Source organism: Giraffa tippelskirchi, chromosome 13, assembly GCF_054371585.1.
Source record: "Giraffa tippelskirchi isolate mGirTip1 chromosome 13, T2T-mGirTip1v1.2.pri, whole genome shotgun sequence".
NCBI classification, from domain to species: domain Eukaryota; kingdom Metazoa; phylum Chordata; class Mammalia; order Artiodactyla; family Giraffidae; genus Giraffa; species Giraffa tippelskirchi.
The window spans coordinates 112,568,251-112,593,617 of NC_137287.1; the positions used below are offsets into that span (position 1 = coordinate 112,568,251).

Below are 25,367 nucleotides of genomic sequence, written 5' to 3' on the forward strand. Positions count from 1 at the left end.
ATTTGCTAAGAGAGTAGATCTTACGTACTCTCACCACACATAATGGTGACTATGAGAGGTGATGAATCTGTTAATTAGCTTGATTATGGCAATCATTTCACAATGGAAGGAAGGGTGAAGGGACAAATTAGGGGCATGGGATTAACAGATACTAACTACTATGAATAAAATAGATAAGCAACAAGGATACACTGTATAGCTCAGGGAATTATAGCAATTATCTTGTAATAACTTTTAATGGAGTACAGTCTTCAAAAATATTGAATCACTATGCTGTACACCTTAAACTAATATAATATTATAAATCAACTGTACTTCAAAAAGAACCCAAAACAAACCATAATCTCCATCATGTTGTACATCTTAAATATACACAATTCTTATTTTTTAATTACGCCTCAATAATGCTGGGAAAAATGCTGACAGGAACAGGTTAAATAAGAAAGGATAAAACATATTAAAAAGTGTAAGAAAAAAGATAACTATTAGAACAAAAATAAAAAGCTTTCTAAACATCAACAGAAATTTTAAAATAAAAGAGGAAAACACATGAACAAGTATTACAAAATTAACATTGTAAATTATGATATAAAGAATATGTGCTAGACTTGAGACCAAACATATTAGTCACATCAACAAACGTGAATGTTTAACCCATATAATTACAAGGAAAAGATTTCAAAAGATCTCATAAAGCAAGACCCAACTATCTGCTATGTAAAAGGCTTCCCTGGTGGCTCAGACAGTAAAGAATCTGCTTGCAATGCAGGAGACCTGAGTTCAATGCTTGGGTTGGGAAGATCCCCTGGAGAAGGGAATGGCTATCAATATTCTTGCCTGGAGAATTCCGTGGACAGAGGAGCCTGGCGGGCTATAGACCATGGGGTCGCAAAGAGTCTGGCACGACTGAGCAACTAACACTTTCTATTTCACTTTCATATCTAAAACTAAGTCATTCTGAAAGGCAACAATAAAGGAATGGGAGAAAGTATAAATGACAAAAAAAGAAAGAACAAACAAATAAATGAAAGAAAGCTGTAGCAGTGATCCTGATATCAGACAGAGTTATAAAATGCAATTTAGAAAGCATTATATATAACAAAGAACACTTTAATGTTAAATCCAGAATTAACAAGAAAGGTAGCAGACATGAGAATCTATGCACCAAAAGCCACAATGATCACCTTTATGAAGTAAAAGGAGAAGAAGGGGATGACGGAGGATGAGATGGTTGGATGGCATTACCGACTCGATGGACATGAGTTTGAGCAGGCTCTGGGAGTTGGTGATGGACAGGGAAGCCTGTTGTGCTGTAGTCCATGGGGTCGCAAAGAGACAGACACGACTGAGCGACTGAACTTAACCGATAAAGTAAAAACTACAGAAGATACATTAATCTTAGAAGACTACTGTCAATACAAGACAGATCAAGTGGCAAAAAAAAAAAAAAAAAAAATTGGCAAGGATACAGAGAGCTAAAATAATTAAGCAGATCTTGTGGCTATGTGTCAAACCCTACAGCCTGATAATAGAGAAAAGCCTTCTTATGAGCTTATGAAGCGTTCAGAAAATTTACCATGTATCAGCTAATTAAGAAAGCACTGCTATGTTGAATAAAGTATAAGTATTTTAAGAAATATTCCATGGCTACAATATAATAAAGTGATAAATTATTAACAGTATGAAAAAAACCTAAATAGGTCCTTCCACCTAGAAATTTACAAAATAATTTCTTTTGGCTAACTTCTAGGTAAAAGGGGAAACTGTAAACAAAAATTTTTAATATTTTTAAACAAAATGATGAAAACACTACATATTGGAATCTATAAAAACCATTTAAAGCAGTGACTAAAGAATATCAGTAAAATGAAACAATGAAAAAAATTAAATTTCCATCTAGAAAATAATATCTAGAAAAGAAAGAAAACAGGAGAATAGAAGGGAATAACAAAGGCAAAAGCTGAGATTATTGAAATAGAAAAGAAAAAGACACTAGAAAAAGGAAAAAAAAAAAGAGGAAGCACCAATATATAAAAGAAATGGCAAGAAGGAAATAACCACTGAAAAAGAAGAAACTTTTAAAAATGAGACAACTTTTCAGACCTCTGAAAATAATTCTGAAAAGCTAAATGGAATTAATAATTTCTTAGAAAAGTTTAGCTTATAAAGTAGATTTGATTAGAGATAAAAACAACAGATCTAATTTCACAGAATAAATAGAAGAAGATATTAAAGAACTACTTCAGAAGAAAAACATCCTGCTGAATTGTTTTCATAGGGAATTTTCTATTAGACTTTTAAAGATAAGATGGTACTGACAGAAATTGCTCTACAGCATGGAAAATGAAGTTCTGTTTTTTAAATTAATATATTAAAAATTTATTTTATATTGGAGTATAGTTGATTAACAATGTTGTGATAGTTAAAGGTGTACAGCAAAATGATTCAGTTATTCCCATATAGGTTGTTAACACAGTATTGATCACAGTTTCCTATACTATACAGTAGGTTCTTGTTGGTTATCCATTTTAAATTTAGCAGTGTGTACATGTCAATCTCACACTAACTATCCAAAAATGTTCTCATTTTTTAAATGGAACCAGTATAACACTGACACCTAAATTTGAGGGAGATAATACCAAGAAAAAAAGGAGGGAGAAATTATAGACCAATCTTAATTTTGAATGTGTAAAACTACTACATAACATGTTGGTGAACTGAATCCAACACTGCATTGAGAAAAAAAAAAGCCACGATCAAGTGGAATGTATTCTAGAAATGCAAGAGTGGTTGGATGTTAAAAAGTCTACTCGTATAGCATACTATATTAGCAGATAAAAGGAAAACTCATACTATCTCTATTAATGAAGAAAAAGCATTTGACAAAATTTAATACCCATTCCTGATTAAAAGAAAAAACTCAAGAAAACAGAAATCGATCAGTATATCAGTATAAATCAATATATATATGAGTTCTAACACCACCATCTTACTTAATGGGAATCTACTAAAGCCATTCTCTTTAAGATCAAGAACAAGAGTAGGATGCCCTCCATTTCCACCACTCCTTTACATCATACTGGAAATTCTGCCCAGTGCAATTGGATAAAGGAAATCAATTAGAGGCATGCAGATTAGAAAATAAACTTTAAAACATTTGCTTGTAGATGATGTAACAGTATATCTGAAGATTCACAGACAGTCAATGATAAAAGTTAGCAGGATATAAAATTAACATACAAAGTGAGTAGTAACCATAAACACAACTGACCTCACATAGAGGCTATCATGCAGCAAATCTCATTCTCAATGGCAACAAAGATTAAATACTTGATATTAAGCTTAGCAAGAACTGCAAAATCTATATGCAGAAAACTTAACAACACTCCTGAAAGACACAAAAGCAGACTTGAACAGAAAGACATTCTCTGTTCTCAGCTAGGATAATTCAACATCTTAAAGATATTAGTTCACCCTAAATTAATGTAAAAGTTCAGTGCAATTCTAGTTAAATTATTAATAGGCTTTTTATGGAGCTAGAAAAGTTACCACTAAAACTTTTATGAAAAAATGAACACCCAAGAAGAACTAGGAAAGCACTGGAAGAGAAAATACAGGTGCGGGGACTTGCCCTATCAGATGTCAAGGCATTGAGCCTTTACAATTAAAACTATGTGGTACTACCTGGAAAAGGAAATGACCACCACTCCAGTATTCCTGCCTGGAAAATTCCGTAGACAGAGGAGCCTGGCAGGCTATATATAGTCATGGGATCACAAAGAGCTGAATACAACTGATTGTGCACGCATGCACACACACGCACGCACACACACACTGTGTGGTATTAGTACATGAATAGTCAAATAGGTGGGTGGTATACAATTTCAGGTTTTTCCAGAAAAAGACAAAAGAACATATGAAAATTTAAAACATGAGAAAAATGCCACCTCAAATTATTGGGGCAAATATGGACTTTTTAATAAATGTTGCTAGGACAACTAAACAGACATATGGGAAAAAAAGATAAAATTAGACACATACTTTATACCATGCACAAAAATAAACACCAAACATCAGAAATGTAAATGTGAAAAACATTTAAACTTGTGTAAGTTCTGGAAGCAAACAGGGTGAATTCTTTTATAACCTTGGTATAAGAAAGGTTTTTTCACAATGTCTCAAAGTCTAGGTGTAACTTTAAAAATTGATGCATTTGACTACATTTTTGGGGGGTGGGACAAAAATATTATAAGCAAAGTCCAGAAAATTACAAGATATATCACAGATAGAAAGTTAATATCTTAAAAATTGTAGGGGGAGAAGGTAAAAACCCTGATAGAAAACTGCGCAAAGACATACACATATAGTTAAAAATTAAATAAAAATATTTCCTAAATATATGAAATGATGTCAATCTTATTTTTTATAAGAGAAAGGAGATTAAAACTATATTGAGATACAATTTCTTCTTATAACTTTGACAAAAATTAAAGTTAGACCACACAAGCTATTGGTGAGGCAGTAGAGAAACAATCTGAAACACTGCTGGATGAAAATTGATTCAATCTTTAAGCAAGGGAATTTAAAAACATCTATCAAAACTACCTATTTGTCTACCTTTTGATCCAACAATTCCTCTTCTAGGAATATACCCTGAAGACACACTTTTTACAATATATCTTAGAAAAAATATATATGTACACAATAATTTATTGCAGCAAAATTTGCATTTTAAAAATATTGGAAACAATCTATATGTCCACACATAAAAGTGATTGAGTACATTAAGATACATCTACATAATGGTCGGGAAGATCTCCTGGAGAAGGAAATGCAACCCACTCCAGCACTCCTGTCCTGCCTGGAGAATTCCACGGACAGAGGAGCCTGGTGGGCTATAGTCCATGGGGTCGCAAAGAGTCAGACACAACTGAGTGACTAACACTTTCATTTCATTTTTCACTTTCATCCCCTCACCCCCTCAGTGCAAGCCCTGAATTGTTGGATTTTTATCTTCATCACCATCATCAGAGGAGAGCATGACCAAGATGACACAATTTTGCAGAAAAAACAAATATGCACAAGGTATGGGAAACCAGGTTCAAGACATGGCTTTGACCTTGGACAAATCACTTCCCCACTCCGGACTTCAGTTACTCATTCTGCAGAAAGAAAGGAACTGCACACCCTATAAACTCCCTTCCAAAACTACATCTCATGCTTCCCATTCCTCAGCATCAGGACTTTGATGGAGCAGCTGTACAAATTATCCCCTAATTGGGATGTCAGAACCGTGGTTCCTCTGGGCCTCATGGAGACAGGCTTAGATCTTCCACCAGGGACTGAAAACTCTCAGGACTAAACCTGAGCTGTCCTTCATGCCTCCCTGCACAGCTCTTATCTGACCTTAATGATCCCCACTCTCAGTGAGTGATCCTTTGAGCTGTAATTACTAATTGATGTTTGTAAAGTCGTTGAAATTCTCAGGTGACAGATGTAATCAAAGGCCAATTTATTATGATAATTGTTATTAGTACAGTTCCACATTATTTATTGATGTTAACAGCAGGGCCAGCAGGTGTTTCAAGATTGAGCAGGGGAGACTGAGACTGGCCATGTTTGCAGGCAGAAAGAGAACAAATGTGGATGTGGTGGGGAGGGTTGGAGGTCTTTTAGGGGCTCCTGCGGGTCGCAGTTCAGCCAGATTCTACTTTGTAGGGTTGTGACTCAGCATGAAGCATGGCAATAACTCTACAGGACCACCTAACAGCATTTTTACACACACAGGTTCAAATCCAGGTCCGTCTCTTGCTTCTGGAATGTGCTTCAGCAAATCACAGCTACTCTGAGTCTTGGCTTACTCATCTGTTAAATGAAGATACATATAGTATCATGTTTGCTGTGGTTGGATAACGGCTTTGAGGCAAGTAAAAGTGGATGTGAGAAGACCAGCTTGTGGGGAGGGTGGGGGGGGGGCTTGCTGAGGTTTCCTAGAGAAGAGATGATGGTATTCAGAATGAGGATGGTGGCACTGGAGATGAAAAATGTACGTGGATGGGAGAGAATATTAGAGTGAAGAACCAGCAGGACTTGGTGACAGTTGGAAATAGATAGTGAGGTATACTTTGGGTAACCCAGATTTCTGAGATAGAAAAGTCTTAGAGATGTTTTTGGAAGGAAGGAATTATTTTAAACTGCCTACTACTTCCCTTGTTCTTGGGTAGATTTATTTGAATCCCCTCTCAACAATGTATCCTGACAAATGGAGTTTATGAGTTTGCAAAGTCGGGAGCCATGATGAAAAAGATGGAACCTGACCCAAATTTAGCCTTCAAGAAGGGCCTACATTTCTCTAATAATGAGTGATGTTGAGCATCTTTTCATGTGTTTGTTAGCCATCTGTATGTCTTCTTTGGAGAAATGTCTGTTTAGTTCTTTGGCCCATTTTTTGATTGGGTCGTTTATTTTTCTGGAATTCAGCTGCAGAAGTTGCTTGTATATTTTTGAGATTAATTGTTTGTCTGTTGCTTCATTTGCTATTATTTTCTCCCATTCTGAAGGCTGTCTTTTCACCTTGCTTATAGTTTCCTTTGTTGTGCAAAAGCTTTTAATTTTAATTAGGTCCCATTTGTTTATTTTTGCTTTTATTTCCAATATTCTGGGAGGTGGGTCATGGAGGATCCTGCTGTGATTTATGTCGGAGAGTGTTTTGCCTATGTTTTCCTCTAGGAGTTTTATAGTTTCTGGTCTTACGTTTAGATCTTTAATCCATTTTGAGAGGGTGTGGAGAAAAGGGAACCCTCTTACACTGTTGGTGGGAATGCAAACTAGTACAGCCACTATGGAGAACAGTGTGGAGATTCCTTAAAAAACTGGGAATAGAACTGCCATATGACCCAGCAATCCCACTGCTGGGCATATACACTGAGGAAACCAGAATTGAAAGAGACACGTGTACCCCAATGTTCATCGCAGCACTGTTTACAATAGCCAGGACATGGAAGCAACCTAGATGTCCATCAGCAGACGAATGGATAAGGAAGCTGTGGTACATATACACAATGGAATATTACTCAGCCATTAAAAAAAATACATTTGAATCGGTTCTATTGAGATGGATGAAACTGGAGCCCATTATACAGAGTGAAGTAAGCCAGAAAGAAAAACAACAATACAGTATACTAATGCATATATATGGAATTTGAAAGATGGTAACGATAACCCTATATGCGAGTCAGAATAAGAGACACAGATGCATGGAACAATTTTATGGACTCTGAGGGAGAAGGTGAGGGTGGGACGTTCTGGGAGAATAGCATTGAAACATGTATATTATCGTATGTGAAACAGAACACCATTCCATGTTCCATGCATGAGACAAGGGCTCAGGGCCGGGGCAATGGGATGACCCAGAGGGATGGGATGGGGAGGGAGGTGGGTGGGGGGTCCAGGAAGGGGAACACATGTAAACCCATGGCTGATTCATGTCAATGTATGGCAAAAACTATTACAATATTGTAAAGTAATTAGCCCCCAACTAAAATAAATAAATTTATTAAAAAAAATAAATAAATAAAGGGAATGGAGGCTGAAAAAAAAAAAAAAAAAGAAGGGCCTACAGAAGAACTAACTTCTGCACATGTCTTTCTATAAACAACATTCCTGACCTTGCTTTTGGAATCTCACTCTCTTTCTCTCCTTGATACATCAGGTAGGTCAGCTGATATCTTTGTATAACCTGGACTTCACTGATTTTACTTCTCTTTCCTGATTCAGGAAAGAGAAGCAAACATTTTTAACCCGTCCATCTACTCAAACTTGATCGATGGGTTAAAAATGTTTGTGTGCTCACAGATTTTGCTTTTTCTTTCCTCAGTAAACCCCCACATCCTGCCTCATACTTATCACCAATGATATTTTAATAATGATATCTGACATGAATTCAGTGTTTACTGACCATGAACCACTATGATAGGCATTTTAAAGTGCATCATCTTGTTAAAAATTTACAAACGTTTTTATACGGTTGATACTATGGGCATCAAAATGTTCTGAATGAGAATGAGACTCAGAGAGTCTAAATCACTTGTCTAAGATCACATATGGTCAGTGCCAATCTATGCAATAGGAAAGACCCCATGCTGGGCATATTTATAAAAAAATTACGGGGGGGGAAGCTTTGAGAACCATTAGTCTTACTTAATGGCATTAATTAATAGTATTAATGCTGCTATACAGCACAAGAAACAGAATCCTTGAGTGTAAGTGGCTTCATTAAATTTCAGTTTACTCTTGTATGACAATACTGATGGAGAAGGAACTAATGGAGTGTTTGAGCAAAAATGATACTTTGATGTTAACTGATATCTCCTCAAAGTTCCTTATATAAGGATATATGCGATACATCTCTCTTATAAAAAACAGGCACATGTTTCTATCCAGTAAGAGAAACTATGTGAACCTGCCACATGCCCCTTTTTGCCTTGGCTTTCAGGAAGCTCAAGAACTATAAGCAATGTTCTACTTCATTAGCCACATACACTATAACTCTGGCCCAATGATAACCTTTCTACCAGTAAGATTCTTGAGCTAATTAAAATTTTATTTTAACTGATTATGTATACATATACACATTCATATGTACATGAGTACACTCACATATGTACATGAATATTTACATGAATATGTACATACATACACCCACATGCTAAAATGCTTATGTGAATGGAAGTAGATATGTATATATACACATAATCCTGAATTTCTACCCACAAATTCATACATATTCATGTTAGCAACACCTTCCTTTGAAAGGTGCTTAGGAATGTGCAAAGAGTTATCACTCCTCCTGTTTATTTCTCACAAAGATCCCAGTGAGTTTGGGTGGTCATATCTCATCCCCACTTGACTGATGTGGAAATTGAAGTTTAGTAGGCCAACATTCACTTCATGTAGCTATAAAATAACTTGAACTCATGAATCCAGTTGCCAAATTCAGTTTTCCTCACTTTTTCACCATTTGTGAGCCAACTGGGTTGAACTTCGTGGAGACCCTCTATTTGGAAGGGGCCTAATAGAGGCAGAAAATCTGCTGTATGGAAACTTAGGCTGCCATTTCCATGAACCTTTTGGAGATGGGTGTCTGGAGCACTGATGCCTCAAGATTCAGACTGACAAGATTATCAGCTGTCGACATTTGGGTAACCTTCATTTCCTTATCCAAATGAGTTTAAAGTATTGCATTGAAAGGAAAATGTTCTTGGTCCCTCAGCTCTCATACCATGATAATAAAATCTGTAGGAACTGTGAGTGAGTGAAATAATAAATTAGCAACCTGGGAGAGCTCATCTTGGTATTTGTACAAGGTGACACTTGGGGAATTTCTCTCCATGTGGAAAGAGAAGTCTGAGACCTAACAGGGCTTCAACAGAAATTCAGAGCTTTCTAGAGCAAGTGATAAGGCCCAAAGGGTTGAAGGGAGGCCTGGAAGCAGACCTGCCCAAGGGGTTGGGTGATCCCCAGGAGAGAGAATCCAGTGAGGACTGGGAAGGAGGCCTGGGCAGGTAGATGGGGCATGGAACTCAGCTTCTGGGGACAGATAAGAACTAAGCGGGGACGTTTAGCAGGCCAAAGCTTTCCAAAGTGGTTACAGAAAAGACGTGATGATAATCCTGGATTCCTAATGTCCATTTTTCAGTTCTCCTTCCCACTTTCACAGAGCTAATAAAATTCAGAAATAAGTTCTTGACATAGAACTATGGCAACGGGGTCAGAAATAGGACATACGGAAGCCTTTGATTCACAGTTTGTTGCTACGCTGGCTCGCCACTGATGGTTTGGAGAGATCTAAGGTTTTCAGATGCCTCTCAACCATGCTGCATGGTAGACTTTGAACAACCATGGCCTTTTAAAGTGGAACAGTGTCACAGGGAGTGCTAGACATTTCTTGACCATATCCCCATGGAGGTTAACAGAAAGTTGTTAGCAAAATCCTTCCATCTGTATCAAGTAACTGAGATACTATGAGATTTCATGGTGCTTCTGGTAGTGCACCCATGCACTGATTTAAATGGAGTCATTTTGTGAGACAAAACAAGAGCTAGTGTATGTGAAAACATCTTGCTTAGTGTTTGGGATGCAGGAGTGAGTGAGTGAAGTCGCTCAGTCGTGTCCAACTCTTTGCGACCCCTTGGACTGTAGCCTACCAGGCTTCTCTGTCCATGGGATTCTCCAGGCAAGAGTACTGGAGTGGGTTGCCATTTCCTTCTCCAGGGGATCTTCCCAACCCAGGGATAGAACCGGAGTCTCCAGCATTGCAGGCAGACGCTTTACCCTCTGAGCCACCAGGGAAGCCCCTGGTGGTGCTCAATAATAGCGAGTTCTTGGGTTCTGTGATAGAAACTGCACAGGTACTTTAAGAGTAAGTCTTGTTAATTATGAGAACTTGAAAAAAAAGTTTAGGGCACAAGAGGAAATGTGGTGGCCATAAGGGATATTTTCAAACATCCCAGTCCTTCCTCTAGGCACATAGCTGGAAGGCACTGATTCATTCCTTTTAGAAGTTAAGCATGACTGCATGACCAGTCTTGCCTATCGGAATGTGAACCTGCTGTGTGGAAATCAGTGCCTTATTTGCCACATTTTCCTTCTCTGCCTTGGTGATTGTGGAGACATAGATCAAGGCAGACTTTCCATCATCTTGAGTCCTTGAGTAACTAGGATAGGCAGAACCCCTGTGATAACCCATTCTGAACATGTAGAAGGAAGGGGAAGTATTTTTTTTTCTAGAGATACACTGAGATTTCATGGTTGCTTGTTACTACAGCATAAATTAGTTCATTCTAACCAATACAGGCTTCCTGGTGGCTTCCCTCATGGCTCAAATGGTAAAGAAACAGCCTGCAATGCAGGAGACTTGGGTCCAATCTCTGGGCTGGGAAGATCTCCTGGAGAAGGAAATGGCAAACCACTTCAGTATTCTTGCTTGGAGAATTCCATGGACAGAGGAGCCTGTTGGGCTACTACGCATGGGGTCACAAAGAGCTGGACATGATTGAGTGAATAATACTAACTAACCAACCGATATACAAGCTTTCTTACAAACTCCCTCATGGAATCTCCAAGACCCAAGCCATGTGACCTCCTGTGAGATCTTAACTCTAACCCATTCAAGCTTGGGATTTCCACATCTTCTCATTCTATGGTCCACCTGAGCTTTTTTTCATGTGACATGTGAACAGTCACTAAAGTAAAAAGACAATCAGGAGATGAGGTTGGGAGGGGCAAGATCATTCTCCAAAGACACAATCAATTATATCAAAACATTCAACAGAAACAAATGTTGGGCTTGGAACCATGTATGAAAAGTTAAACTAAGAAAATAAAGCTTGGGGTGGGGTGATAAAGCAATTGAGTCATGGGTGAGTTAAGGCAGTCAACAGCTGTAATGACATGTAAAGATATGAGGTCCAATTCCTGAGGTCCACCAGAGTTAGGAACTGATTTGGTTCTGTGTGAAGTCTATGGGACAAATGGTGATGTATTAGGTGAAGGATCCTTCAACCCTCCCCTCCCTCCAGAGAGGAGCTTCAGGAAAGCAGTGAAAAAGAAAGAGAGAATCATAACTACAACTGTCATGGATGCATTATATGTATTGTCTCATTTACTCTCCCCATATTTGGGGGAGGTATATCATTCATCATATTATATATCTTGGGATGCTAAGAAACCAGCTCAAGTTCACACATCTGGGAACAACCATAACTCAAAGCTAAGCCTGTCTGCTGCCTGATTATTTTTCTATCCCGTGCCTCACTAAAACCACCCACGTGCAAGTATTAGTTTAACAGGGTGTGGACACAACTAAATATGAATTTCTTCCAATTCATTCAGAGAGAGAATTTTTCCTAACCCAGCTCTACCTGGATCATCCCAACTATTATAATGTGATTACACTGCAAACATGAGGACGCATTCAGAATAGCATCTGCCTTCCAACTGCTCTCAAGAGTTCAGGAGCTGGAAGAGGAAATGAGACATAGACAATGATCACCCTTCTACTTCCCACTTCTCTTATTGAGCTCACTGTTTGGCAGAGGCATCATGCGGGTTAAATATGCCCCCGCGTGATGAAAAGGATTAGCAAGGAAAGAGTCTTCTTTCTGCATAAACAGAACAGGCACAACAGCACTGCCCAACATATGGGGGCTTCTGAAGGATATTTGCATGAATTTGCCACACTTGTTTTGCATTCACCCGTTAATTATGGTCCTTTCAACTTCACAATCATGGCTAATGGTGGTGGGGATGCAGAGAACAGTGGATTCAGCAGACCTCATTCCAGGAAGAGTGGGGAAGAAACAATGTAAAACTGCACCCACCCACTGTTTAGAACCGAGACAGCTACTCTGGGGTACCATTTGGAAGATTTGGAGGAAATCGAGGCTGCCCAGGAGCCTGAAGCTTGGGAAATGAGACAGCTGGGCAAAGTATTACTGCTATGATGGAAGGAAGGTCCTTTATGGCTCATCTGTCCATGGGGAAAATAGCTCTGAGCCATCTCTCTCATGCTACACTGAATGGAAATTCAGGCTTTACTCACACTTACTGGGTGCCTTTCAGTATTCGAGATCATTTCTCATTTAATCTTTGAAATGACTGTGTGAAGTGTGCATTGTGATTTCAATTTTATAAGTGAGGAAACTGAGACTCACAGACAATAAGAAACAGTTTGTACTCTCATCCATTCATCAAATGATGACTGTTATACTATGTGTTAAATACTGTACTCAGTATGGAGAATACAACAGCAAACAAGAGTTCCTACTTCCTGGAGCTCTAAGTCTAATGAGAGAGGCATGCACTGCAAACAAACAAACAAAAACAAATGCAATTAAAAATACACACAGTGTTGTAAAGAACAGGTAAAAAAAATAGTGAGGGCTGATGTGGATGGTTCTTAGATAATATGGTTGGAAAGTTCCCAGAGGATATGACACTGAAGATGAGACCTGAAAACTGAAAAGGTACTAGTTCTTCAAAGAATGAAGAAGAGAGACTAGGATAAAATAGCAGCCTGTGTGAGACCCCTGGAGTGAGAAAAATATCTTGGAATGTAAGAGAAATAGTGTCTTAGAAAATGGTTCAAGGGAGGAAAGGTAGTTGAAATGTAGCAAGCATGGTTTAACTATATCTGGAGTGCAATGCTAGGTTCTGGGCATTCCTTTCATGAAGAGCATTGTATAATGGAGTCTGCCTATGAAAGAATAGAATAGATAAACAGAATGAAAGAGGTATAGAAATCATAGTGTATGAGAAATAGAAGTAATTGCATATTAAATATCAATGAAAGATGGTCTGGGTGGATGGGGATTCTGGTTGATACTGTCATATTTTCTCCAAAAGGCTGACACGGTAAAGAATGATTCGATTTGCTCAAATCAATACAAGTGTCCAAGACTATAGAGTTAAGGAGACAGAATTTGGCTTTATAGAAAGGAGAAAGTTCTAACTATTGTACTTGTTTAACAAAGGAAGCAACTTTTTCCTCCAAAGAATTGCAGCGGTCAAGCTGAGGCTATATAATGCCTTGCCAAGAACATTTTATTAGAGATTTCTATGTTGGCTTCTGGTGTACATAAGATGACACTTCAAAATCATCCAATTCTAAAATGCTATAGATTTGTAATGGTTGTACCCAAAACAAATGGTTACAATATGGCCTAATTCCTAAGACAGGTGCTGAAAATTCAGCACCAAGGACAGTGCTTCAACAGCTGGGACTGTCCTTTGCTATTAATATTTGTAAGAAAGCATAAATAGGCAAATGAGGTATTACTCATGTGATCAAAATTCCCAACCTAAGTGCCTATAAACAATTCACACTTCATGAAAGTGGCTGTGAGGACTCTGAGTACCTTGTCTCATAACGGACATAATACTTGGACTCTCCATAGTGTTTGTAGGACTGGATTGAATTATTCCACATTTATATAGTTCACTGTGGAGTTTACCAAATGTCTTTACTCTCATCCTAATAATAGTTAAGATTAAATGAGTGACCTCCACATTTCTAAACCTAATAACCTGACATATTATTTTACTTCTCTCTTCCTCCTTCCCTCCCTCTCTCTCTCTTCCCTACTAGAATATAACTGCTATGAAGGTAGGGATTTCTTCATCTGTTTGGCTTACTGCTTTATTCCAAGCACTCAGAGATAAAAGAGCCTTTTGGTGGGGCACATATTGTGCTTGCTAGATGTTTACTTAGTTAATCAATCACATCTAACTCTTTTAATAGGTAACTTAAAAGTCACCCAGTTACTAGGGTTTTATGTGTAAGTAGTCTGACTGTAAAGGCTAAATACCTAGCCACTCTGCTAAGCTGAAAAACTATCCTTAATATTCATAGAATAAATATATATGGCCCCTAAAATTCTCTTACCCTGTTCTAATGTTCTAACTGAAACTTTAGATGGAAATGGAAGCAATGAAATTGATTGATAGTAAATCATTCAACCTTGCCCACAACCATCCTGCAACAAATGGCCATTTCTGCGTTCCTTTAATTCATTTTAATGTAATATAACTTTGCCCTAACCTTTGTTTTTAATCTTCTAGAGATATAGATTTGCTGAATTCTGGTTTTTACTTGACTCAAGACATTTTACCCCTTCATGAAGAGAGCAAAGCATCACTTTAAAAAAATCAAATAGAGTGCTTCTGTTTTCTGGCTTGCTTTATAGTTACTGATTTTCATGTTTACTTATAGTTTCCTTTGTTTCTTCCCTTTTCTTTGTAGATTGTTGTTTTCTTGTTTTCTATGATAGATTGGAAGGCTGCCTTTATGTTTTAAAAAAGAGTACTTAAAAACCTTGGTATCAAAAATAAAGTAGTCATTATTTATTCCATCCTGTCCAAAGTGGAAAAATTAGCAGATTTTTATTTACATTCATCAATTCTTCAACTCTTTCCCAGTTTTTGTTGACATAAGAGTGAATTACAGCCCCAGATAACAGCTATAAGTTTTTTATATCTTCTCTTTAAGTAGTTGTTTTTTAATATTAACCTCTTTGCAATGTGTTTAGAACAATTATTTTGGCATTAATATGATATATAATTAGTTTCCAGGCTTACTGTGTATCTTTTTATATCATATTTCTCTCTTTGCAATTTCTTTATTTTGATTCATCGCTTGGTCAACTACTGTCTGTATGATTTTATAGAAGCAGGGCCAGTGGGAGCCTCTGGATGGTGAGAATGTCTTTGCGATGCATTTACACAAGAACAACAACTTGGCTGATAAGAAATTTGCAGGTTATAACATTTTCTCCTCAAAAATCCTCCAGGCTTAACTGCATTGTCTGCTCCCCTTTATGATACGGAGCAAGCTGAGGGACCGAGCAGAGACTTGTCAGACTGAGGATGACTTTCCTGTTCCTATGTCTCTTTCACCCAACTCTTTTCAGTAAAAGTTAATACTATGCAATAATTTGAAATGGTGCATAGTTTTTCTCTTGCTAGAAAGATATGATACTCTGAGTGCCCAGCTCCCACAGCTTTTCTCTCTCTGTTCCTGTGAGGCCGACTACACCCTCAAGACACCTGGCATAAGCAACCATCCAATTCCACTCCTGCTCGGGCTTCACTGCAGCCAATCTTAGGTCCCAGATGAGGGTACACATGATGTAGGATCAAAGGCATGAGTAACTAAATGGTCTTGTTTATCTTGGAACCAGGAGTAGCAACTGCCTCTTAGATGAGATAGCTTCAGAGTGGGGTGACTTTTTTCCCTAAAGGTAAACACTCATGTCTTGAAAAGGGGGATCTAGGGCTTCCCTGGTGGCTCAGTGGTAAAGAGTCCATCTGCCAATGCAGGAGACACAGGTTCGATCTGTGGTCCAGGAAGATATCACGTGTCTCAGAGCAACTAAGTCCATGTGCCACAACTACTGAGCATGTGCTCTAGAGCACACACTGCAACAACTGAAGCCTGGCCGCCTAGAGCCAGTGCTCCACAACAAGAGAAACTACCGCAATGAGAAGCTCATGCACTACAACTAGAGAGTATCCCCCACTTGTCACAAGTAGAGAAAAAGCCTGTGCAGAAGACCTAGCACAGCCAAAATAAAAAAATAAAGTAGTTTTTAAAAAAGGGGATCTATTGTATGATGTCTGGGGAGCAAGACCTCCAATATTCCTCCTACCTCATCTGCTGCTCATCTAGGACCTACCATGCTCAGGTTGGAGAAATTGCTCCTGGGGTCCAGTTTCCTAAGTTCTGTAGACTTGGTCTGTTGTTGGGTTTCTAGGAGAATCTTGGGAGGAATGTTGATAGCAGGTGTTGTGAATGCAGCTATGACTCTGTTCCACAGCATGGAAACCCAACAGCATTTCTTGATATGTTGCCAAGAGCAGGGAAAGCCACTCTTTCTTAGGGCTGTGCTGAACCAAGAAACTGGCTAATATGGGATACAGAGATGGGCTCCCAGATGATTCTGGCCATCTTGACTTCTTACTCCTCAGTACATCAGAGTGTTGTATGAAGAGGCCAGATCACAGGTGCAAGGCAGTCTAGCAGCTTCTTTTTGTAGTTTTATACTCTCTGTGAGGAATGTTCCTTGAACCAGTAATGAATGCAGAAATGAAATACCAATGTCGAATCTATAAATGGTTATGCGGACATTTTAAATGTTAAGTAGTTTCTCAATCCAGGTTTCTCATAAAGTAACGACTGCCACTAACAGACTAGACTATCTTGGCCACCCAGCACCTACATAGGCTATTCTCTAAGAACTTCAACAACAAATCTTGTTTTGTTTCAGGTTTTTCTACCCCAGTGAGCTTCTCACTTCTCCAGACACACTGTGGAACATGACACACACCAGATTCCCTTATGATTATAGAAGCTCTTTGAGGGCACATACTACATAATCTTAATATGAACTACAGGGCTTAGCATATGTCACTGTTCATTATATATCTGTTGAATGAAATATGGCAACCTGGAATATGTCCATAAAAACATCATAGGCGGAAAATACTTGAGTACAAGAGGAACTAAAGATAGTTAGCTTGCAGAGCATAAGACCAGATGTCTTTGTGTGTGTCTAGAGGAGAAGTGAACTGAAAAAAATACCACCTAAGAAGGTGATTGCATTGGCTCTACTGGGACCCAAAAGTATGGATCAAGAGCAATGGGTAGAAGCTATAATAAAAGATATACTTAAGTCAGTTAAAAAAAAGAGCCCTCAGCTACAGCCCCCAAAAATCAGCAAGTTATCATATAAAGAAGTGAGTTATTTGTTACTGAAGTTATTCAAGAATAAGCACTGACATCATCAAATAACAGATGCTGGAAAGGGTGTGGAAGAAAGGGAGCCCTCCTATGTCGTTGGTGGGAATGTAAATTGGTGCAGCTACTGTGAAGAATATTATGGAGGTTCCTTAAAAAACTTAAAGTAGAGTTGCCATATGATCCAGCAACTCCACTCCTGGGCATATTTCCAGAGAAAACCTTAATCTGAAAAGATAGATACATCCTAATGTTGACAGCAGTCCGTTACAATAGCCAAGACATGAAAACAACCTCAATGTCCATTGACAGTTGAATGGATAAAGAAGATGTGGTATATATACACAATGGAATACCACTCAGCCATAAAAAGAATGGAATAATGCCATTTGCAGCAACATGGATGGACCTACAGATTATCATACTAAGTGAAGCAAGTCAGGCAGAGAAAGACAAATACCATATAATACTTATATGTGGAGTCTAAAAAAAAATGATCAAATGAACTTATTTACAAAATAGAGACAGACCCACAGACATAAAGAACACACTTATGAACACCCTTATGGTTACCAAAGGGGAAAAGGGGTAGGAGAAGGATAAATTAGAAGTTTGGGATTAACATATAGAAGCTATTATATAAAAGACAAATAAACAACAAGGTCCTACTGTATAGCACAGGGAACTAGATTCAATATCCTGTAATAAACCATAATGTAAAAGAATATGAAAAATATGTGTATATATAACTGAATATACATATATATAACTAAATATATATATATATATGTTACTGAATCACTTTGCTGTACACAAGAAAATAATACATTGTAAATCAACTATACTTCAATTTTAATATAAAGGAATAAACACTAACATCTGTTAACTGTGATACTGTTATGTTGACTGAAGCACTGTCTTGTGTCTAGGGGAAGGGAGGGAGATACTGGATGACCTTTCAGATCCTTTCCAGCCCTGTGATCTTGTGATGTTATGACTGACACCTCTTATTAACCAAAAAAAAAAGAAAAAAAAAAAAACTGACACGGAAAAGGTTACCTTGTCTTTGGGAGAAAAATATTTTCTAATGTGACTAACAGTAACAAGAAAGGGGTAAGTAGTCACTGATTAACTAAAATAGGTATGTTTAGGGCATTCATAGAAATCACATTTATAGGTTTTCTTTTATAGATGAGAAAATTAAGACTCAGATCTGAATATGATTTGCCCAAGTGAAACACCTTTCTATCCTCTAATTCAGGGGTCTGAGAACATTTTCTGTAAAAGGTCACAGAGTAAATACTTTAGGCGGCAAAGAATCTCTGTTGCAACTACTCAGGTGTAGTGCTGTAGCATCAGAGCAGCCATACACTATGAAAATGAATAGGCATCACTGTATTAAAAAAGCAACCCCCTCCGCCCAACAAAAGGCTGATCTGAATGCTTTGGTCCACGGACCTGAAATATGGCAACCTCTCTCTAAAGCGATGCTGCCTTCTCATTTAAGAATGGGAAAACAAGGCAAGAAATGGCCTCCATTTGGCCATACTTACTCCGTTTGCTTTGCTGAGGGCCTGGAAGTAGATGCTGTAGCTTTTCAGAGGGGAAAGAGGAGGGTTCCAGTAGCCATTGTATGTCTTGTTGTCACCCACTGTAAATGGCTGGGTGACAGGCAGGTTGGCAGGCTTCAATTCGGCAGCAAAGTAGTGTAGAGAATCAAGGCTGGAGGCGTTCCTGTAGCTCACCGGCACTGAAAAGCACTCGATGATGTCAGCTGCCCTCCGTGACTTCTGAAGTCGCTCCTCCTTGACAACCAGCTGATAAACACTGAATAGGAAAGAGGAGAGGCAGATGAGCAACTCTCTGGAGGGATGAAATTGTTATTTGTCATCATCACTTCTATGACTGAAACCTCCCTCCAGAGTTTCAGACTTCTAAACCTGCTGCTTTGCAGAAATAGATCTCCATTTACATGTTCCAAAGGGCCAGTTCACACTGGATATATCCAAAATGCAACTCAGTTTCAACCCTTACAAACCTGCATACTCCTCCTCCTCCATTTCTTTCCTTAGTGAGGGTAGCACTGTTTATCAAGTGGCTAGATCTTGATTCTGGGGGCTCATCCTCATTTCCTACCTCCTTGGTTTTCACTCTGCTCCTCTAATCAGCAAGCTCTGTTGACTTGACATCAGCAATTTGCACCTGCCCTTCCCCTTTGCTCTCCTCCCATTATATTGTAAAGGTGGGCACTTCCTCATCTCTTAGCTGAACTCAGCTCGTCTCTTTGCCTCTAATTTATGTGATCAACTCACCAGCCAATCTACTGACCTCCCTAAACATAAATGCTGTCACTCTTCAAGCACTTCCACAGGCTCTCCATTATCCGAATCATACAACCAAGACTCCTCATCCTGGCACTTGGGGGCACTTTGTGTCTGGTTTGTAAACTACCTCTCAGAGTCTTATGGTAGGCCCCTGACTGCAGCTGTTCCAGCACCCCCGCTACTGCACAAACATCCTTTGGATCCTATCCCATGCCATCACCAACTGGTGCTTCCTCTACCTGCAATGCCCTCTCATTCTACCCACTTCTGCCTGTGGAAGCCTTTCTCTAAAAGCTGAGCCTATCTTTCATTTCCTCCATGCAGTGTCTCTAGATCTTCCAAACGTGAATGACTTCCCCCCTACTCAACTCTCCTACCACTGATTAATGGCTGTCTGCCTGGGACAGCAACAACGTGACCTTAGAGCCGCTGTTTCTCTGGCTGGACAGTGACCTTTAAGACAGAGGCAGTTGTGGCTCAGTTATCTCTGCTTCACTCTCTCTCTGTCCACATACTGCTCAGCAGATTGCCTGATACCTGTGTGCTGATCAGTGAATACTTGTTCAAGTGGACCAAACTGAACTAAATTGAAAAGAAGCCCGAAACCTAATCTGACGGAATGTAGAAACCCAATTCAAGAGAAAGTGATTCCTCTAAGCTCCCGTCTTGTGATTGCGCACATTTCCTTCAACTTAGAAGGATGTAAGAAGCTGTTAATTGTGTGAAGAGAGATGCCCAAGGCTTATTAAACACCAACTGTAAGCCAAATGTGTAGGCTATGGAGAGAGGCAAACAATCTCTTCAGGGGTCAGTCTGCAACCCCACTGCCCCTTCCTTTCCACCAATCTGATTACTGAGGACTCACTTGTCAATTCAACCAAACTCAACAGCCAGACTAGAGATGAGGGTGCTGAGGCTGTGAGGCAGAGTGCCCCATGAGTGTTAAACTGCAGCAAGAGTAGACATCCAGACTCTCAATGCATAGTTTAGTATCCTTTCTTTTTCACTACCTTCCTTCCTACACCATAAGCCCACAAAACAACAGAGGGCCTTCCAAGCATTTCGTGTGTTTGTTTTATTCGGCGGCTGAAATTGCACAGCTCTATCCCACCCAGCCTTGTCTGAAATCACAAAGGCTAGCAAAGGATATTTTTTGGGGGTTAAACTGTGTTGTCAACATACGGTTTCCATACAATTGGGATTAATGTGCCAGAGCACAGCCAGCAGCTCCCTGAGGCCCACTGTGTCTGCAGCTTGTCCTTTCAGAGGCAAATGTGCAATTGCAGACGGAAAGCTGTAAACCATTTTGTCACATAAATCTTTCTGCAAGGAATGTAGCCTCTCTGAAAGATCTGGGAGCTCTGATTAAGGAGGAGGAAGGGAAGAAATGGTTACGCGAACTGTGCAACCTTCCTTCCCCTGACACACATGCTTTAGGAAGAGGTCGGGGAAAGAAGCAGGAGAATGGGTATTATTTGTGTTTCTGTGCTAACTTCACTCTCCTCGTCATTCTCTTGAAAACACATATATTGAAGCTCTTTTTGGTGTGCTGGTGATGATTAAATCACACCTAAATGAGAACACTTCCCGCAATCATATCTCTAAGGTTGGAATAAACTATTCAGGATTGTTTGTAAAGAGAAAGGGTTTTATTTTTTAAGTAGAAAATCCCGGGGAGTATGAGAGAATAACTTATTCTTCTTATTCTATGCTCACCTCACAACATTTACTCACATGTTCCCCTTCCCATGATACCTTCTCTATTTCTCTCAATGAGAAGGTGGACATTGATGACCATGTTTTCTGTATAATTTTTCCTAAGTGTCTCTTCTTACAGGACCTGAAACTTGGGCTGTAGCTTCATCTCAATGCATAAGGCCAAGGCTCATCTGCACCTCTTTTCATCTCCTCACCTTCAATGTCCATCATTCATCCTCTTTCTAATGTGACTGACAACCCGCATCCCTTTCCTTCCTTGACTTTTCAGACCCAGGCTCGCCGGCAACTTTTGTATTTTAGTTTCAGTGTCTCCTGAGACAAAAAAACTCTACTCTGGTCCCAGATCCAAGACCCCAGCTCTTAGAGGACAGTTGTCTTATATGCCTTTAAGAGTAAAACCTGCAGGCACCTCTACAAGCTTCATAGAACTGTGCCGCTGGACCCTAACGCCTCTTCTGATGTTCATACTGATACATTAGATGATGACTCGTGCTTCTCTGACCACTCACCACTGAGGGGTACCAACGTCCTTTCAGGCCATGACTCCATCACAGAATATCCTGTGATGCCCTTTCTCTAACCAGAGAAGAGGCTTCTAGTCAGAGGCTGAATCCATCCATGGTCAGTTGATTTCTGACAAAAATTCCAAGACAATTTGATGGTAGAGGGATAATCTCTTAAGCAAATGATGTTACGTCAACTGACTCTCCACATGCAAGAATCTAAACTTAAATTCACATTAGACATTTCTCTGTACAGCAGTAATTAACACAACATAATAAATTATCTATACTTCAATTAAAAAAAACCTTGCTCACAAAAAATAAAAAAAAAAAAAATAAGTTCATATTATACACAAGAACAGAGAGAACACATCATAACCCTAACTGTAAAAACTAAAGTTGTAAATTCTCTAGGAGAAAACATAGGAGAAAATTTTCATGACCTTGGATTATGGAAAGGGTGTGTGAGTACAACACCAAAAGTATGATCTGCTAATGGAGGGAGGGAAAGATCAACTGGATATCATCGGATTTTTAAAAATTGGTTTCAAAAGGTGCTATTCAACACATGAAAAGGCAAGCTACACGTTGAGAGAAAATAAGTGCAAATTGTATGTATGATGACTCTCATCCAACATACATAATGATCCATTAATAGTCAATAATAAAAACACAAATTACCCAAATTAAAAGTTGGCAAAATATTTGACTAAACATTTCACTAAAGATAAAATACAAGTGGTTTATAAACTCATGGAAAAGATGGTCAATTTAAAGAGCTGTGACCAAGATGGTGGAGCAGAAAGACCCAGAGCTAAAGTTCCTCCCATGGGTATGCCAAAATTACAACTACTTACAGAGTATCTATCGATGAAACTGACCTGAAGACTAGCAGAAAATATTTTCCAAAACTGAACATATAAAAAAAGAAACCAAATTTATATGTGGAATCGAGAAAGCAAACCATTCAATGTCACAGTAATATCAGAGTAATCCAAGTCTACGCCCCAACCACTAATTCCGAAGAAGCTGAAGTTGAATAGTACTATGAAGACCTACAAGACCTTCTAGAACTAACACCAAAAAAAGATGTCCTTTTTATCATAGGAGACTGGAATGCAAAAGTAGGAAGTCAAGAGATAACTGGAATAACAGGCAAGTTTGGCCTTGGAGTACAAAATGAAGCAGGGCAAAGGCTAATAGAGTTCTGCCAAGAGAACACACTGGTCATAGCAATCACCCTCTTTCAACAACACTAGAGAAGACTCTATGCATGGACATCACCAGATGGTTAATACTGAAATCAGAATGATTATATTCTTTGCAGCCAAAGATGGAGAAGCTCTATACAGTCAGCAAAAACAAGACTGGGAGCTGACTGTGGCTCAGATCATGAACTCCTTATTGCAAAATTCAGACTTAAGTTGAAGAAAGTAGGGACAACCACTAGACCATTCAGGTATGACCTAAATCAAATCCCTTATGATTATACAGTGGAAGTGACAAATAGAGTCAAGGGATTAGATCTGATTGACGGAATGCTGGAAGAACTATGGATGGAGGTTCCTGACATTATACAGGAGGCAGTGATCAAAACCATCCCCAAGAAAAAGAAATGGAAAAACACAAAATTGTTGTCTGAGGAGGCCTTACAAATAGCTGAGAAAAAAAAGAGAAGTGAAAGGCAAAGGAGAAAAAGGGAGATATACCCATCTGAATGCAGAGTTCCAAAGAATAGCAAGGAGAGATAGGAAAGCTTTCCTCAGTGATCACTGCAAAGAAATAGAGGAAAACAATAGAATGGGAAAGACTAGAGATCTCTTCAAGAAAATTAGAGATACCAAGGGAACATTTCAGCCAAGATGGGCACAATAAAGGACAGAAATGGTATGGACTTAACAGAAGCAGAAGATATTAAGAAGAGATGGCAAGAATGCACAGAAGAACTATACAAAAAAGATCTTAATGACCAGATAATCATGATGGTGTGATCACTCACCTAGAGTCAGACATCTTGGAATCCAAAGTCAAGTGGGCCTTAGGAAGTTATCACTATGAACAAAGCTAGTGAAGGTGATGGAATTTCAGCTGAGCTATTTCAAATCCTAAAAGACGATGCTGTCAAAGTGCTGCACTCAATATGCCAACACATTTGGAAAACTCAGCAGTGGCTGCAGGACTGAAAAAGGCCAGTTTTCATTCCAGTCCCAAAGAAAGGTAATGCCAAAGAATGTTCAAACTACTGCACAACTGTAAACATTTCACATGCTAGCAAAGCAATGCTCAAAATTCTCCAAGCTAGGCTTCAACAGTACATGAACGGAGAACCCAGATGTTCAAGCTTGATTTAGAAAAGACAGAGGAGCCAGAGATCAAATTGCCAACATCTACAGTCTCACTTTAGAACCTTTTTATTATAACATAAAATACCCTGTACCCAAGAGAATTCCAGGAAAACATCTACTTCTAATTCACGGATTACACTAATGCTTTTGACTGTGTGGATCACAACAAACTGTGGAAAATTCTTCAAGGAATGGGAATACCAGACAATCTTACCTGCCTCCTGAGACATGTGTATGCAGGTCAAGAAACAACAGTTAGAACCGGACATGGAACAATGGACTGGTTCAAAATTGGGAAAGGAGTATATCAAGGCTGTATATCGTCACCCTGCTTATTTAACTTATATGCAGAGTACATCATGAGAAATGCCAGACTTGATGAAGCACAAACTAGAATCAATATTGCAGGGAGAAATATCAATAACCTCGGATATGCAGATGATACCACCCTTATGGCTGAAAGTGAAGAGGAACTAAAGAGCTCTTTATGAAAGTGAAAGAGGAGAGTGAAAAAGCTGGCTTAAAACTCAACATTCAGAAAACTAAGATCATGGCATCTGGCCCCATCACTTTATGGCAAATAGATGGGGAAACAATGGTAACAGTGAAAGACTTTATTTTTGGGGGGCTCCAAAATCACTGCAGATGGTGACTGCAGCCATGAAATTTAAAGACGCTTGCTCCTTGGAAGAAAAGCTATGACCAACCTAGACAGAACATTAAAAAACAGAGACATTACTTTGCCAACAAAGGTCTGTCTAGTCAAAGCTACGCTTTTTCCAGTAGTCATGTATGGATGTGAGAGTTGGACCATAAAGAAAGCTGAATGCCAAAAAATTGATGCTTTTGAACTGTGGTGTTCAAAGACTCTTGTGGTGTTCAAGAGAAGACTCTTGAGTATCCCTTGGACTGCAAGGAGATCAAACTGGTCAATCCTAAAGGAAATCAGTCCTGAATATTCATTGGAAGGATTGATGCTGAGGCTGAAACTCCAATACTTTGGCCACCTGATGCAAAGAGCTGACTCATTAGAAAAGACCCTGATGCTAGGAAAGATAGAAGGCAGGAAGAGAAGGGGACGACAGAGGATGAGATGATGGATGGCACCACTGACTCGATGGACATGAGTTTGAGCAAGTTCTGGGAGTTGGTGATGGTCAGGGAAGCCTGGCATGCTGCATCT

The 25,367-nt window shown here is 39.0% G+C and overlaps 1 protein-coding gene across 7 annotated transcripts in view; it reads right to left on the reverse strand.

Moving 5' to 3' along the window:
* The window catches only part of PTPRT (protein tyrosine phosphatase receptor type T), a 1,099,906-nt gene that overhangs the window by 221,102 nt on the left and 853,437 nt on the right, over positions 1-25,367 (reverse strand). For all 7 annotated transcript variants that reach the window (XM_081556965.1, XM_081556964.1, XM_081556963.1 and 4 more), the window contains one exon: positions 18,847-19,120. In XM_081556965.1, the coding sequence (XP_081413091.1) occupies positions 18,847-19,120 (274 nt within the window). The remainder of the gene's footprint in view (positions 1-18,846; positions 19,121-25,367) is intronic.